This window comes from Capronia epimyces, assembly GCF_000585565.1.
Source record: "Capronia epimyces CBS 606.96 chromosome Unknown aczIQ-supercont1.2, whole genome shotgun sequence".
Classification (NCBI taxonomy): Eukaryota; Fungi; Ascomycota; class Eurotiomycetes; order Chaetothyriales; family Herpotrichiellaceae; genus Capronia; species Capronia epimyces.
In genome coordinates, this window is record NW_006912905.1 from 2064843 (window position 1) to 2080466 (window position 15624).

Below are 15624 nucleotides of genomic sequence, written 5' to 3' on the forward strand. Positions count from 1 at the left end.
TCATGGTATGACAGGGGCCAGAGGGACATGCGAAACAGGCAATGAAGGTCATGAACCTTGGAGTCTCGCGCTCTTTGGCAACAGACCAGACGTACCGCATAGACTGTTTGGCACGGGATATGTGCATTCCAAGGCCGTTCGATGACTGTAGAAGGTCTGCAAGAACGACAGGGTAGTCTGCAGTCTGCGGGCTCAAACGTGTTTAGTCTGCGAAATTTGGCACGTTTCTCCAGTACAGTCTATTGACTGCGCCGGATCCCATTCGTCCAGATCTCTGTCATTGCAGAAGCCGGCGGCCTGGGCCACAATCCTAGCACATCAAATCTCCACAGAAGACAAGTGGCTACTGGAGGGACAGTTTCCAGCTCTGTTCGAGATACCCCGTGCGCCTACCTTGGGCATGCACACTATCAACCAAGAATGGCTCCCTCAATCAGGGATGACAGAATGATGAGTCAGGTACAAACGACCTGCAGATGAGGGTTCTGGGATCAGAAGCAGTCAGGGATTGATATGACATTGTGGTGCTACCAGGCGCACTGAGCATGGATAAACTGGCGCAGTTACTGGAAAAGGTTTCCGGGCAAAATTCGATCCAGACAGAATCAAGATTTCAAACGATCCACGGATATTTCTTGCGAGCACTCATGTGCAACAGCTGCATTTTGTCTGGACTCCCGTGCATTATGTCAGATATAGATGCCAGCAACCGCACAATGTAGGCATCCTCACCATAATCTCTCTGAACTCAGTGGCACCTCAACAGAAAAACACCATGCTCGTCGAACTCGCCTCCAGCTCGGGCTTCATTGGTCCTCTGACGGTGTCTTCTGTGAAGTTGTCCCACTTCATTGAGGTGTGGCGTGGGCTGGCATTGGTAGACTTTGGCCTCAAAAGAGCCAACTTTGACGTCGAGGAATGGAAACCGCGTTCAGGTGTGCAGGGTGATTTCAGAGACTGAAAAGCTGGAAGTTTCTTGTGTCTTTAAAATGCCACCTCGTCTGAAGCTTGCCAGCCTCGGTCAAGAGACTTTTATACAGCGCAATCTCTATGGCCCGGGTTTGGATTCTGTTGGGGATAGGCGAGTGTACATTTCCAAGTCGAGCTACAATTTGTAGCATTATTTATCTCAGTGTAGTCTCAGGCTCTGGCAGTATCAGGGGGGCAACAAGTCGTATGTCGACGATGGGGCGACTGGACTGGCCAGGAAGACATGGGGATGCTCCAGAGTTCTCGTGTACGAGATAGGTGTGTGCAGGGCGAGGTAGGTCAGGTATTGTCTTCAGTAAATTTCGGCGCAGGGGGGGGAAGAAACTAAATACCCGACATTACATCAGTCAAGAGAGTGAAAAGGGGATCAAAAGACGCGCGAACATCCTAGACTTGACTGATCGGCTGGCCAAATCAAGATTCGCGACCACAGAAGGCACCCTTGGGGGGGCCCCAGCCCTCTGGCCTCCTAAGCCCTTCCTCCTATCGTCTTCTTTCGCGCTGCAACACGCCCCCACCACGCCCCCTTCCTGTCCGGCGATAAACATCCGGCACCAGGTCTCCCAAAGTAAGGTACGGAGTCCTCTGTATAACGATCCCAACCTCCCCATCCCTCTAATCCCAGTCCCCCCAACCCCAGAACAACGACCGGGGTCGCAGCAAGAGCCAGGACCTATGTGTACTCTGTACGGAGTACGGAGTACAGTATCAGTACCGGCATAGCACCACGGAAGTTGGCTTTAGTTCGGCATAGGGACAAATATACGTGATGTCGCCAAAGGGGAGGCCAGCTGGATCAGATCTTTTCAGATCTTTTCAGATCCTTTCCTTCGTCACGTCAACTGGTTGCGAAGGCCCATCCCAGCCTAGGCCAGAATGTCAGCGTGCCTATATTGCTCAAAGTGGCTGGCTTAAGGTCAGGCATAAGAACCAAAAAATGAAGAGGCCAATTGTATGCTACAAGGTCTCTGCGGATACTGGCATCATCACGGGTATCGACCACGATCAAGGTCCATGGGATGAACATCGACTCTTCCAAGATCATCTACCATTACCCCCTTCAAAAGGCCAGCTCTACTGACCAATCCAATTCACAGCAGCGACTTCTCTGGGACCGCCATTTTCTCTTGGTCTGATCACGATTCTCGCCTCTGAATACCGAGATTGGTGGGGGAGTGCGTAAGCTGAACCACCATCGGACTCTATAGTGGCAACGCAACCATGCAGGTACGAAATGAGTGATCAGGAATCCCTGCTGCTCAGAAACATGGTAGCTCTGGATGGCCCGCCGCCTGAGCGCCCGCCCCCCATAAAACAAACCAAAATTCTGAAGCTGGCCAGATAGGTCAGAGGATCAGTTGCTTGATGGGATCGATGGGACTGATGCGACTCAGTGCAGAGTACGGAGTAGACATGGGTGAACCCTGCGTCACGCTTGGGAGATATCTCCTACACTCGCCACCCTCACCCTCTTCGCCTGAGACAGAGCACTGCACATCCAGACCGGTTCTGGTGTACCGAGTAGACTGCCTTTGCCTCGTCACCTGGGCCTGGGTGTTATAGACAGGCGGGTCGGAGATTGCTGGCACCAGACCAGTCTTTGGAAAGCAAAACACGGAAGAAGATCCGAGCAGGCGGATCTAGACAAGCACACGGGATCTTTGGCTGGCATTCATCAATGCTTTAACAGCGTCATATCATGCCGCCCTCGCCTCTAGTATCCGATGATGGGCGAGGCTCTTCTGTGGGTAATGATGTTGTCATAATAAGCAGCCTCTGGACCCCGTGTCCAGAACGAACTAGTCGGGGCGACGGGAGCGCGTTATTGCCCTAGCGTTTTGCATGCCCGGTATAAACTTCCGGTCTGTAGCTGGACGAAACCATTGATTCGATCACCAGGAAGGTGGCCATCGCGGAATTTTGAACTGAGGGCCTGGCCTCGAACATGAATTCAACTGCAAGGCTCAAGCTGCGTATCACGATGAAAGCATTCTGGTCCCAGTCATCTCACCTAATGCCCGACCTGGTGGTCACACTCGCCTCCATTGGGTTGTGTGCATGATCACCCGTCCGGTGGCAATCAAGGCCAGCCGACCACTCGTATGTGTACTGATGTGCCCTGAGAAACGATAAATGATCCGTGACGATGGAATTTGATCAGGCTGCATGACCAGGAAAGGCAAAAGTAGGAGTCGGGAGGATACAAGCACAGACCTGGAAAAAATATAGGGACCTTGCTGCTCGCCTCCATATAGTTGTGACAATGATGTGTAGACATGCCTTGGCTATGCTGAAAGCTGCTTTCAGCATGTGCCTCTGTTGGGGGGGGGGGGGGGGGGGGGGCTGGAGCTGAAGTGTTACCAACTAGGAGCACCTGGGCAAGGAAATCGCGACAACGCAACGAAGTTCGACCACGCAGCCGATTCATGAAAACTTGTTATCTTCCGGTCGTGACCCTGCCATCTGGATCATTATTGTCTGTCCGGTTTCTCTGACTCTTAAAGTCTCTGATCAAGTACCCGGTCTTCAAATCTTGATTGAGTAGCCCAGTTAGGAGGCGGGCTGCGATGATATAGGAGAAAAGATAACAGCTCCAATGAAATTTCGTTCAGTCTAAGCGTCCATTGTGGAATGTGTACAAGACACGCCGAACATCTCAAGGCCTTACTGAGAGAAGGATGTTTTGTGCCAGGAACGAGGAAAGGTGCAGGGCGTTGATTCGTGTCGACGATCTGTGGCAATCAATGTTCTTGAGACCAATCATCAATAGGAGGGGAACATGCTGAATGAACAGGACGACCGCCTCGAAGGCCTTCCTGGGCAAGAAAGACTGGCCGCTGATGGCAGACGTAGTGACGGCTGCTCCTCCTCAGAAGCAAGACTGTAGATCTCACCTTCCTGTATCCGCGCGAGTGTATGGCCACCGTCTGGATACTCGATTCTCGGCTGGTACATCTTTCATCCTGCTTGACGTTCCAAGGACTGGCCATCTGGTACGAAACAATGCTCTGGGGGTAGTTCCTTCCTGTTGATCCATCTTTAAATCTATCTGAGAAAATTGCTGGTAGAGTCCCTCACCTTCGTGTCGGCGAAGATAAACGACGGCTCACTACACATAGTGACCGTCGTGACTGTACACCTTCTAGCTGCAAATCAAGTCTGTTTGACCTTCGTGTCATCTGCAGACAAGCAAGAACATCACATCCCAGTCCCCTGTTTCACAAACTAAGCTGCCAAAAGCAAAAGGGACTGCTAGGGAGTGGCATCATGCCGTATCATTGACTGGTAGGGGTGGAGAGGACTTCGAGAAGGTAAGGTTTTCCTCTTCAAGCAGAATAAGTGTCGAAGGAGAAGTCGTAGGAGGTGGAACTGCCGTTAATCCATGTCAGCATTTCACGAGTGCTCTCACTTTACGCAGTTGTGTAAAGGGACAGAGAAATCGGTTGCAATTGAGCTTCGCGCCACAAGGTAAGCCGCAGCCGGGTATCGTGGCGGTGGCAGTCTGGCGGCGCAAGGGATCCTCAAAGCTGGATCTATTGATTTGTGGCCAACAAAGTAGAAACAGTCGATGGCCAGCTGCGCCAATCTACGCTGCGGGTGTAATAGGCTTGCAAAGCAGTCTAGACAACTGGCAGAGAAAAGAAACGTGGTCCAGGCTCCGGCTGAGTCCAAACCGTCACACAAGCTGAGGGACGAAGATCCAGACATTCTTATGTAACAGTCCAATGCATCATATTTAAGACTCACGGCATCATCACCTTGTTCTGGCGTGCTGATACTCCAGGGAAAATCTTCCGGGCTCTTCACCGACCTTCCTGTGTGAGATCCATTTGGGAGGGAAAATGAGGGCATGGAAGCCTTTTCCGGTCGAGGTGTTTGCCATGCAACCGAAACTCCGTGATTTTGCAGTCAAGAATGTGTTTAAAACTCCAATACCATACAATCTCTTCACAGTCTGCCTTGTCTTGCAGTTCTTGCCGACATAGCCATCCTCCATCATGCCGACATATGAAAGCAAAGCCGGGATAGCGAAGCTTTGTTGCAGGACTCTGCCACATGGATACCGATCCGACGCGTTCACCAATGCCCAGCCATCTTCCCTCTGACCACAGAAGAAATCAGCTCCCTCTGACATTGTTCCTCATCTTCTTGCCGAGGCCTGTCCAATCTGACATGACTTGGTGAGCAGCCATTGTCATTTGGTATGGCAGTGCTGAAGGGGCTGTTGATAGCTATCTAACCTTCCTCCTGATCTACCTTCACGCGTCGAAGAACGAATGCCACTCGCCTTCCCCATTGTCGAGAAAGATGAATGCACAAACGGGCGCTCCGATACTTGGGGGATGGAAAAACAAACACGGAAACTCATGGGTCGGGCAGTTTTCCAAATCACGCCTCGGGCTTGGGCTTGCAATCAGGTACTGGCTTCTATCACGAGATGAAACAACAGTACCGATTGACCCTGTGCATGTGGCAATGTGACATGGCATGACTGGCTCGGGGATTTCCCTGATGCCCCAAAGGCCATTACGGAACGCAGTCCCTCGAGCCGCAGTAAGAAATATTGAAAACATACGAAAGACTTTCAATACCTCGTTCAAGGATTCCAGTGCATTGGAGAGACCGTCTACCAGTCATATGCCTTGTGCAGGAAGTCATAGGACGTTAGAAGTACGTTCTCCAGTGCGTCAATGACCTCAAGTGGCGTGTATCGCCACCATACCGATTTCCTTGAATTACGAAGGAATTTTGATCGTCAGGCGGATCATTTTGGCACGTGCAGATCAGTCTTTTGAAGAGCAACAAGTCAACCTGATGAACCAATCAATTATGATACTGCTTGTGGGTTTCGGGCGGCGACAGGGAGGTTTGATCTCTATGATGCAGGGGTGGCATGACATACACAGACGTCCGCAACTATGCTCTATCAAATCCGGGGACCCTGGGAAGCAATATCAGAGCCTTGCGAGGTGACACGGACCACAACCAAGGTGACCAGTTACCCTCTACAGCGATTTTGGATCTACCAGTGAGTTCAATGCTTGACAGCGGAGAGTCTGAACAAGTGTGATCTTCAGATTTTGGGTCTCTCGACGGGCATCTACATAGACGAGGCCAACCCGGCCCCCCACAGCAAGCCTTGACTGCTAGATGCGGCTGCTGCCTGTTAGCAAGAATGAGCTGTGGCATCAATGAAGGGCCAACTACGGATATATCTCTCGTATCTGACGTGTGTGCAGAATCGTCGGCTCACTCAAGTGAATATACGAGGAAACGGATAGAGGAGCTATCCAGCATCGGCTTCCAGATTCAGACACCCACATGTTGCCTTGGGGGTGCTCTAGATACTAGGTACTTACCTCCGATAGACGTTCGACCCAATCCAAGCACATCAAATCACCTCTTCGAACTGCGAGGCTGTGATGTAAGGGTGGCGACTCTACCCCTGCGGCTAGATTCAAGTCTTGGTTCTGGAAGGGTCTCGCCAAGCCTGGCCCGACTTGGCACTCAGGGTCTGGCTGCTAAGGTAACTCTTTCACTCCGACCAATCCGGGTCAGTGCAGTTGCTACCTACAGATTCAGGCGGGTGCCGATATCAATGCTGAATGGGAAGGCCATACAGCGTTGATAGTGGCAGTTTGTAGCACTGAGACCCTCGAATTAGTCCAAAACTTAGTCCAGAACCATGTTGACTGCCAGGGCAGTCTGTTTGACTGATCAACTACATACAGCTGACTTTCCGAGGTTGTCTCCGCTAGCAAGGTTGCTCTATTCATTCAATGCTGTTATAGGAGTCAGGGAGCCTTCCAACAGCAGAACGGCCAGTTGCTGGTTTCCGACGCGCATCACAGTGACAGTTAATCATAGACTTACAGTTACAAGAGCCTTCCTGTCCTTCTTACCTCCTGTCTATCGGTGTATCACATAGCGCCGTCGTTTTCGGGTTCCGGGACATAGACATTGTGATAGCCTACCTAGGCTTTCCAACAAATACGTGTGCTCGTGTAACCTCTTCCATTGATGCGATATTGACGCAATCCCGTATTCGTCAATTCCAAGAAACATCACCCTCCTAACCCATTAGTTTCAGTCTGAAGTCGATATCCCATCAGGCATCCCTCAGGAATGTCTTTGACGCGCGATGCCCTATGAATCCATGTAGTCTGCGATGCTCTTCAGGTTGGCATACATTCTGGGTAATGATTGTCGTGGGATATTTTCAGAAATGTAATCCCTGCCTGATGGGCTTTAAGAATACCATGACTGATTCGCATCGAAGTGAATTTCTAATGTCGGACATGACGGTTGGGAGTCGGTCAGTATCGTTCCGCACCAAGAACTTCCGTGTCATTATCCAAACCCTGATAATGACCGCGATGGAGCTTTCGAGGCAGCCATGTGAAAAGGTCAAACAACTTGGTTCCGATGACACAGGCAATCGTAGCGCCGACCTGCCAGGTAACCACAAGGAAGACGCCCAGGCCCCAGGGTATCAGGAATTTGATCCATTCACTTGTCTGGTAGAGATCATTTTGTGATTGGATGAAGTATTGTTCACCGCCGGCTTGTTTCAGTATTGCTGAATCTGCAGATTTCTCTCTCTTGGTGTCTTTCTTTCTCGCAGGGTCCTGGGGGGAAAAGGTGACCTTCCTGTTGCGACCGCTTCCTTTCACTTCGCTGTCTTCTTGTTCGAGTGAAACTGCTTTCTCGACAGTCTCGAGGGGGTCAGAAGCGTGTGGAAATGGATCTGTGGTCAGTTGCAGAACCGTGACCAACTTGACTGGAGCATTGTAGAAGGGGACGACCCAGAGTTTGAAGTTCTGGTGCATTGACACGTAAAGAAGCAAGTTCTCCTTATCAAAGGCTATTTTATCGTCACCCATACGGTTCATTTGGAGCGAGTATCAGTCTGACATACCCACGCTGTCAACGCAGATGTCGATGTGGGGGCTGAGGATCTTGTACCAGCGGTAGATCATCATGATGAGCCATATTGAACCGGCAAAACTCCCTGTACGGCAGAAGGGATGGGTGAACGAGGCAGTAGGGGTGAAGTATGTGTCTATTGTGGATCGTTGAATGGCCGGGGAAGCTGTACAGAGAGTTCGGATGATACGTGGTATTTCGGCCACTGCGCAGACGATAGTAAGACACGATGTTTTTCTGTATGCATTCATAGAGACTTACCTGGGTCATCCATTGGAGCGGGTTACCTATCCTAAAGTAGAGGAGAGAAATGCGTCAAATTGAAGGGAACGCAGCCTATCGGTTTGGCCGGGGAATTGCGGTGGAGAGTAGGAATATCATGAACGCTTGGGATGGTTGACGGCACTTGCTCAATCCTGAACTGCTGACGCATCTCTAGAAGGCGTAGGTGTAGCTAGGGGATACGGAACATAGACTACAGGTTTCGCGGCAGCTCTTGACGTGCCTGCAAGGAAGGTACTGTGTAGAATGGGGAAACGAAGTCAACTTTTTGGCCGCAGGCTGGCTATGGTGGCTACCTAGGTAAGATACATAGCATGACGTCACCCCTTTATAGCTCCCCTTTGTGGTATGTGCCAATTAGGAACGGGCAGGCCCGCATCGAAGACATCCACCAAGTGCCTAAAGGCCCTGGATGCTCTATGGATATTGCCCGACGCTGTTTAATCCGCGTAGAGGCTCTTCCTGTAACCAAGTCCATTCCTCAACCTGTCTTCTTCCTCCACGACCTTGGCCGGTAAGTCTTTACCAATGCCGAAAAAGACAAACAGAGCCCATTTCCATCTGAAAGGGTTGATCACCGTAATAAAGAAGAACCAGTAAAGTAGCTCCGAGTAGGTGAAGAAGTCAAAGGCTTTCGTTGGGCCCAGCGACTTAATAGCGCTCGTAAAGTCAACCCATCGCTCCATCCACCAAGTCCGAGGGGTAGTGAGAGGGTCGACCAAGAACATCAGCAGCATGCGTGTGTAGATTCCGATATGGTAGTTTCCAACCGTGCTAGGCAAAAAGTCAGCTTATGGTAAAGCCACTTAGCTACCGTTGAACTCACCCGATAGCCGAGACGTATGTTGAGTTGATCGCGCAAATAGATGGGGCCGCCGGAGGAAAGCATTGTATGAACCATCGAGGTGGTACGTAGCCGTCCTTGAAGCATTCATCCGGCAAAAAGTCGAGGCTGGGCCGCTTGTAGCCGGTAGCCATAATGATCACATCTCCCTCAATCAATTTGTGGCGGCCAGGCCCGCCCTTTGGAACATTCTTAGCTCGATGATTAAAGAAGATCCCATTTTTCCGGACCTCTTCAATGTCACCACGCAGCCAAGCGGCTTTGCCAGCCCGTATCCAGTGGAATATTTCACTATTCACCATTGGCGTCTCCGTGAATAAGCCCTGGTCAGCGGGAGCTATATCTTTCAAATCACGGTAGAAAAAGAAGCGTAGGAGATTTTCGGGGATCCACGAGAGGAGGGTTTCCTGGCCGAAGATATTAAAAGCAAGAAGCGCATCCACAAATGCGTTCCGAGGTATGATCCATTTATCAGATCTGGCAAGGACTTTGATCTCAGCAGCTCCCGTGTTGACTGCCCACTCGAGAGCCTCAACCGCGCTGGCGCCACCACCAACGATGAGAACTTTTTTCCCTTCCGCATCCTTGTTGTCCAGGTCGGAGGAGTGGTAGATGTCGCCCTTGAAAGTTTCTTGGCCAGAGAGATGAGCCATCTTAGGAGCACCGCAGGTCCCAATAGCTGGGATGATGCCATCAAATCTACCATTAGAAACGTCGTTGAGTATCCATCGCCCTTGTTTGTCCTTGTAGATCTTCTCAACTCGGGTGTTGAATTTTGTCTTCTCGTCGAGGTGATAACGGTACCACAACTGTTGGATTTGACTGACAATCTGATTCTGCCTTGGGTATCCCCCTTCCCATTTGATCGAGGGATGGAACCTATACATGGCGCTATGAATCTGGAGCCCAGACGTGGTGTTCACATGGCTCCATATACCGCCGAGATGCTTCTCGTCTCCGGCTTCAAAAAGGGTGACATCAAACCCATGACCCATGCAATGTGCGGCTGCAGAGACGCCAGTAAGACCAGCGCCGATGACTGCAATCTTTGGCCGACGTAAGCGTGCACCTGGCGGAGGGGGGGTGGGTGAGAAGATCTTGTCGAGTATCCATTGGAGAATGGAATAAAACCAAAAGACTGGACTGAAATGCATGGCCTCAAACGTCCCTATCACTTCCCGGAAAGGTTGAAGTGAAAGACCATGGAAACGAGAGGAAACGAGGAAGAAATGAAATACGCGAGGAGTGTAAAATCGAACTGGAGACTGAGAACAAAGGTGGTGCAGATACCACAACGTCATCGAATGTAGTGATGTTGGTACGGACGGGGCTTAGGCCACTGGCGACCCAAAAATGGTGTTATAATGCTGGGCACCAGCATGTGAAAGTCAGCAGCTTGGTTACCGAGAGATAATGACGAGGCTGAAGAAAAGAGGTGGTTGGGCCCTGCCTCACTGTGGATATGGCGGCGGGACTGGACGGTCGAACAGCCCGTGATTACGCTTCGGAGGCATTAACAAGGCATGGTTGAACATCGTCGGAGCTGGAGCCATCATCCCTGTGGTTTGAATGGGCCTCGTCGCTTCTGGTCGGGCGAGGCAAGTAGTCATCTGGGAAAATAGTAGTGGCAGAAGCAGGCCAAGGTAAAGCATTCTGACTCTCATGAAGGTACATGGCCGTTTCATGTTGCAGGCGGTTTACCTACGATACTTGTACTGTAATATAGGACGTGCCTCCACAGCAACGGTTGAGGGCTCGTTGAGCGGCCAACAACAGTAAGTCCCATGCACGGACACAGTTAATTCAGTAGCAGAGCCGCATCTACAAACCCCCAAGAATGCGTCAAGAACAGGTATCTACCTAATAATGTAGTCCATATCGGAGCGCAAAATCCCTGGTGCGTCAGCCTGGAACAGTCACGGTGGCGCCGCCCTAGGAGTGTCCGCAATCTCAGCTTGCGTGTCATTCAATACGTGGCCGGGCACCACAGCCCCGTACTCCATGCATACGTCAACCTCCCCTAATATCCTGGTTTTGCATGCTTCACGGAGTTCTTAAGCATCTCTTAAGCATCGCTGGTGGACAAAAAACCACTCCTCTTCAGTCTTGCAAGAGCCCAATTGCAATCCGAGCCAAGTGAGTCAATCCACCCAGCCCCCGGCGGCGTTCATTATTGATACTTTCCCAGAATTCGATTCCAATCACTACCTCGATTCAAACCTGAGAACCATGCCTCCTTCATCCACTTCCTCGACCTCGAGCATCACCAAGGGTGTCAAGGGTCCCACGAAACCCTGTATTCCTTGCGACTGCGGTGACTACGAGTGCGACTGCTGCATCATCCCTTGCACAGTGATGTGAGATGCACGACATCAATTCTGGATTTCACTTGAGCGGAATATACAGCGTTATGGATTCAAGGAACGAAGGGGTCTGGCAACTGCTGGAAATGAGGATAGCCGTTTATCGTCATACCTTGATGGAAGACACAAACTATGCCTGAAGATTAAAACGAATGCAGGCAGCATGATAGCACAAGAACTTTTGGGTAAATGATCGAAGCAATGCACCCAGTACGCACCCAGTACGTTTCTAAAGACCAGATCAAGGGGTTTCCGCATGAGCGGATTGCTCGTCTGTCCGTGGCGACTGTGCATGCGTAAGAGGATAGGCTAGCACCTCATCCTCAGACAGGTCATCCAAAGAGTACTCTCCATTGGTCTGCTGTTCCAAGTCCCTAGCCTTGCTTGCAATTCTTGCTGCTGCGCAGTCTGCCGGGTTGGGATATGGAATCTCACATCTGGGGTGCTTGAGCGGGCGATAATAGCGCCGGTAGGAGAAATATGCAACCAACATCCCCAAAAGACTCCCGCAAGTGACGTCAAAAACGTCATGTCTGTAGTCTGCCAGTCGTGACATAGCGATAAGCGAAGCTCCCACCAGCGGAGCTAGCACAACCATGACTTTGGCTAAGTCTGCATGCGGTCGAAAGATACGAAGCTGTCCGGCGAGGAACAAGGCCAGATATCCTAACCCGGAGAAAGCCCAACTGCTATGGCCGCTCGGGAAACTGCGCCAGCCATCATGAAGGGTGTGATGGTCTGTTTCCGTACAGACAGATATCGTCACCAACTGGTGCTCGGGTGTGCCTGGTTCCGGCTTACACCGTGCGATCAGGTCAGGACGAGGCCGGCCAACAGCATTTTTGATGATATCGGTGAGAAGCGAGGCGAGGAAGAGGCTGATGAGGAGGCCGAGAATCGTGACATGTGCCTTGTGCAGACCTGGTCGAAAGACCAACGACCAAACCATTATGAGAACCAGTGGTCCTCCCCCTGCCCATATAATGTTCTCCCGCGAGGATACCCGCTGGACGATCGCATGGGGATACTGTTTTGCATGATCATCTAGGCTAAACATCCGATGGAAAGGCTCGACAAAGAATTGAACCTGGCGTTGGTCAGTAAGATGTGGCAGTGAGTGCGAGGGTACCAACGTATGTATACACAGCCAGAAGCAGCGCAAATCCAACATAATCGGAGGCGTATGACCATTGCCAAACCCGCCGTATCGAACCTGCAACTCCTCCAGCATCGTTCGTGGACCGCCACATCTGACTTTCTAGAGATATTCCGCAATGAATAGCAGTGCTCCTGAACTTAGCAATGGCCCATGCTGTGAGATGGTGAGATTGTTGCCGACAAGGAAGGGAGAGGAGAGATGATAAGTCAATCCCGCAAATCGCGGTCTTCTATTGGCATGTACGCGTGGTATATCAAGGGTGTATCACGTGCTTCTTTAGCTAGTTGAATAGAATTACACTCCCTATGTGCGGAACAGGCTTCATATATAACCATCACTTCCTTGCGACTGCTGTGTAACCTATTTAAGGCGCTCCCCAACATGTTTACCCCTTGGCAGTAGCGGGAACCCAAAGCACCACCCAGTCCGGAGAGATATGGCGGACCAGGAGCAACTGCAACAACTGCCTGAGGCGCCGTTTCCTGCACCACCTCCCTTCTGGAAACATTTCACGGTTGCCAATGAAGAGCAGCTGAAGAAGTCTGAAACCGCCGAAGGCTCACTACCTCTCCCTTTAGCATATCTGCGTCCTCCTCCTCCCCCTCCAGATTCAGCAGAATACTACACCACTTTCGGACAGAAGCAAGTTGTTGACCCTACGAGACCTTCGTCGCTCCCAAGAGACCAGCTCCTCTTCAACCCGGATGACCCAAACCTGAACCATGCGGTCATTCTCAGTCGCCTCACCAAATCTCTTCTACTCAATTTTCTCGAGTTGACTAGCATCCTTTCGCTCGATCCTACAAAACACGCAGAGAAGATGGAGGACATCAGACAGCTTGTGCTCAATATTCATGTGGTAATCAACGTGTATCGGCCGCATCAAGCGCGTGAAAGCGTTAAAGAGTTGCTTGAAGCGGTCCTCGAAAACGGACAGAGGGAAATAGAGGAATGCGACAGACTCAAGGAGCGAGTGGACGAGTTCCTAGGCAATGTGGGTGAACTCAAGACAACTAATGTGGTCGAGGGTCCGACGCAGGAAGATTCCGCAGCTCGACAGCTCTCTAATGACGCGAAACTGGAAGAACAGCGACAACTGTGGAAGCTGATTCATGAGATGGCTGATTGAGAGGTGCCATCAACTTTTAGCTCGGAAAGGACTTTTTTCCACTGCTTGCAAGAGAGCTTGACTGACTAGGTCAATATCCTCCTTCCGGGTATCACAAAGTCCAACTGCCCCCACTTAGCCTTCACCTTGTGCCCTTGCACTGGGAATGGACCTAATGTGTTGATCTCAACTCAAACATGGATCTCAGCGGCCCCGGCAGACTGAATCTCTTCCTTGTAAGATACCAAAGCCGGCTGTACCTCCTCTTGGACAAATTCGTCCACTTGTTGAGCAGATCTGCCTACGAACTTGGCAGGATTCAGCAAGTCCTCCTCGGTCAATTCATTCCAGATGGGTTCGAAAAACTTTTCTTTTCTGACCCGCTCAACCAAGTCATTCGGCTTGCCCTCCTGTTTAACAACAGCCCCGGCCTGGTGCGACAACACTCGAATTTGCTCATGAGTCTCTTGCCTGCTGGCACCCTTCTCACACATACGCATAATCATCGTCTCAGTCGCCATAAATGGCAATTCTTGCTGCAAGCGGCTGTTGATAACCGCCGGATAGACAACCAAGCCTGAAGAAACGTTTTCGAGGAGGATGCACAATGCGTCGGCGATCAAAAACATTTCTGGGATATCTATTCGTCGAATGGCCGAGTCGTCCAATGATCGTTCAAACCACTGGTGAGCATACGTCGCTCCGAAGCCGAGCGGGAGGAAGGTTAGCTTTCGGCCAAGCGAGCACATACGTTCTGAGCGCATGGGATTTCGCTTGTAGGCCATGGCAGAAGAGCCGATTTGGTCTTTTTCGAAAGGCTCTTCCACTTCTTTCAGCATGGCAAGATGACGGATGTCTGTACCAATATGCTCGCACGTTGTCCCGAACGACGCCAGAGCGTTGGCAATGTCGAAATCGATCTTGCGGTTGTAGGTCTGCACGGAGACGATGGATCTTCTACTAAAGCCGGCCTTTTCGGTGACGAGCTCGTCAAGTTTTTTGACCTTTTCATGGTTTCCGTGGAACAGTTCCAGGAAGGACGCCTGGGTTCCCGTGGTTCCTTTGACTCCCCTGAAGCGGATATCGGACCTAGCGCGTTCGATGTTCCTCAAATCCATCAGAAGGGATTCAATCCATTGAATAGCGCGTCGCCCGACGGTGATTGGCTGTGCCGGTTGGCCATGTGTAAATCCTAGGCAGGGGAGAGCCTTGTACTCGATCGCAAAGTCCGACAGCTTCTGGATACATCTGGCAATTTTAGGCAGGAGAAGAGACAATCCCTCTCTCAATGACAACAGGTCTCCGTTGTCGGTCACATAGCACGAGGTAGCGCCCAAGTGAATGATGCCCGCGGCCGCTGGTGCCCGTTGGCCATATGCATGGACATGGGCCATGACATCGTGGCGCCGCCTTTTCTCCTCGACCGCAGCGACTTGGAAATCTTCGTCGGTCATGACCTTGGCCGCCTTCATCTGGCTGATTGCCTCGTCCGAGATGTCGAGCCCAAGCTCTTGTTCACCCTCGGCCAACCAGATCCATAGTTGACGCCAGTTTTCTGAACGAGTGCGCGGTGAGAACAATGTGAGCATTTCCTTACTGGCATAACGCGCCCCCAGCGGACTCTGCCATGAGTCGTACGACATCTTGATGGAAGTCTAACTGCGAGGTAGTAGATGAAGCATAAAATGGCGAGTAGAGGGCGTGGGATTCTGTCGATCTCAGTTATAAAATAAATTTTTGTTAAGTCAAGTTCACTGCGGGCAATCCCGGCGGCGGGGAACATGAGATGCCAAGCCTCGATGGTGCTTCATGAAGTGATACATGTAGACTTCGAACTTCCAAGTTCACTTCAGCTGTCTTCAGGTTTGGTAAATGTGGCGCACAAGGGGAAACACCTGATGCCGTATCAGGAAGTGGTCCGACTTGGAGTTAGGTAGTACGCAAATCGCCT

The 15624-nt window shown here is 51.1% G+C and overlaps 5 protein-coding genes across 5 annotated transcripts; 1 reads left to right on the top strand and 4 right to left on the bottom strand.

Annotated features, from left to right (window-relative positions):
- Positions 1-7307: 7307 nt before the first annotated feature.
- On the bottom strand, positions 7308-8191 carry A1O3_02553 (uncharacterized protein; the record flags this gene model as incomplete). Its single annotated transcript, XM_007732693.1, has 3 exons — positions 7308-7855; positions 7910-8122; positions 8179-8191. 3 exons carry the CDS (start codon positions 8189-8191, stop codon positions 7308-7310), a joined length of 774 nt encoding a protein of 257 aa, XP_007730883.1.
- Positions 8192-8639: 448 nt separating this feature from the next.
- A1O3_02554 (uncharacterized protein) lies at positions 8640-10197 on the bottom strand (the record flags this gene model as incomplete). The annotated part of the gene is made up of 2 exons (XM_007732694.1): positions 8640-8973; positions 9026-10197. 2 exons carry the CDS (start codon positions 10195-10197, stop codon positions 8640-8642), a joined length of 1506 nt encoding a protein of 501 aa, XP_007730884.1.
- Positions 10198-11659: 1462 nt separating this feature from the next.
- A1O3_02555 (uncharacterized protein) lies at positions 11660-12752 on the bottom strand (the record flags this gene model as incomplete). Its single annotated transcript, XM_007732695.1, has 2 exons — positions 11660-12493; positions 12540-12752. Coding segments are annotated over 2 exons (1047 nt in total), but the record flags the coding sequence as incomplete, so codon positions are not given.
- Positions 12753-13001: 249 nt separating this feature from the next.
- Positions 13002-13694, top strand: A1O3_02556 (uncharacterized protein; the record flags this gene model as incomplete). Its single annotated transcript, XM_007732696.1, has 1 exon — positions 13002-13694. The coding sequence occupies one exon, from the start codon at positions 13002-13004 to the stop codon at positions 13692-13694; it is 693 nt and encodes a 230-aa protein (XP_007730886.1).
- A 170-nt stretch (positions 13695-13864) lies between these two features.
- Positions 13865-15316, bottom strand: A1O3_02557 (adenylosuccinate lyase; the record flags this gene model as incomplete). Its single annotated transcript, XM_007732697.1, has 1 exon — positions 13865-15316. The coding sequence occupies one exon, from the start codon at positions 15314-15316 to the stop codon at positions 13865-13867; it is 1452 nt and encodes a 483-aa protein (XP_007730887.1).
- Between the last annotated feature and the right edge of the window lie 308 nt (positions 15317-15624).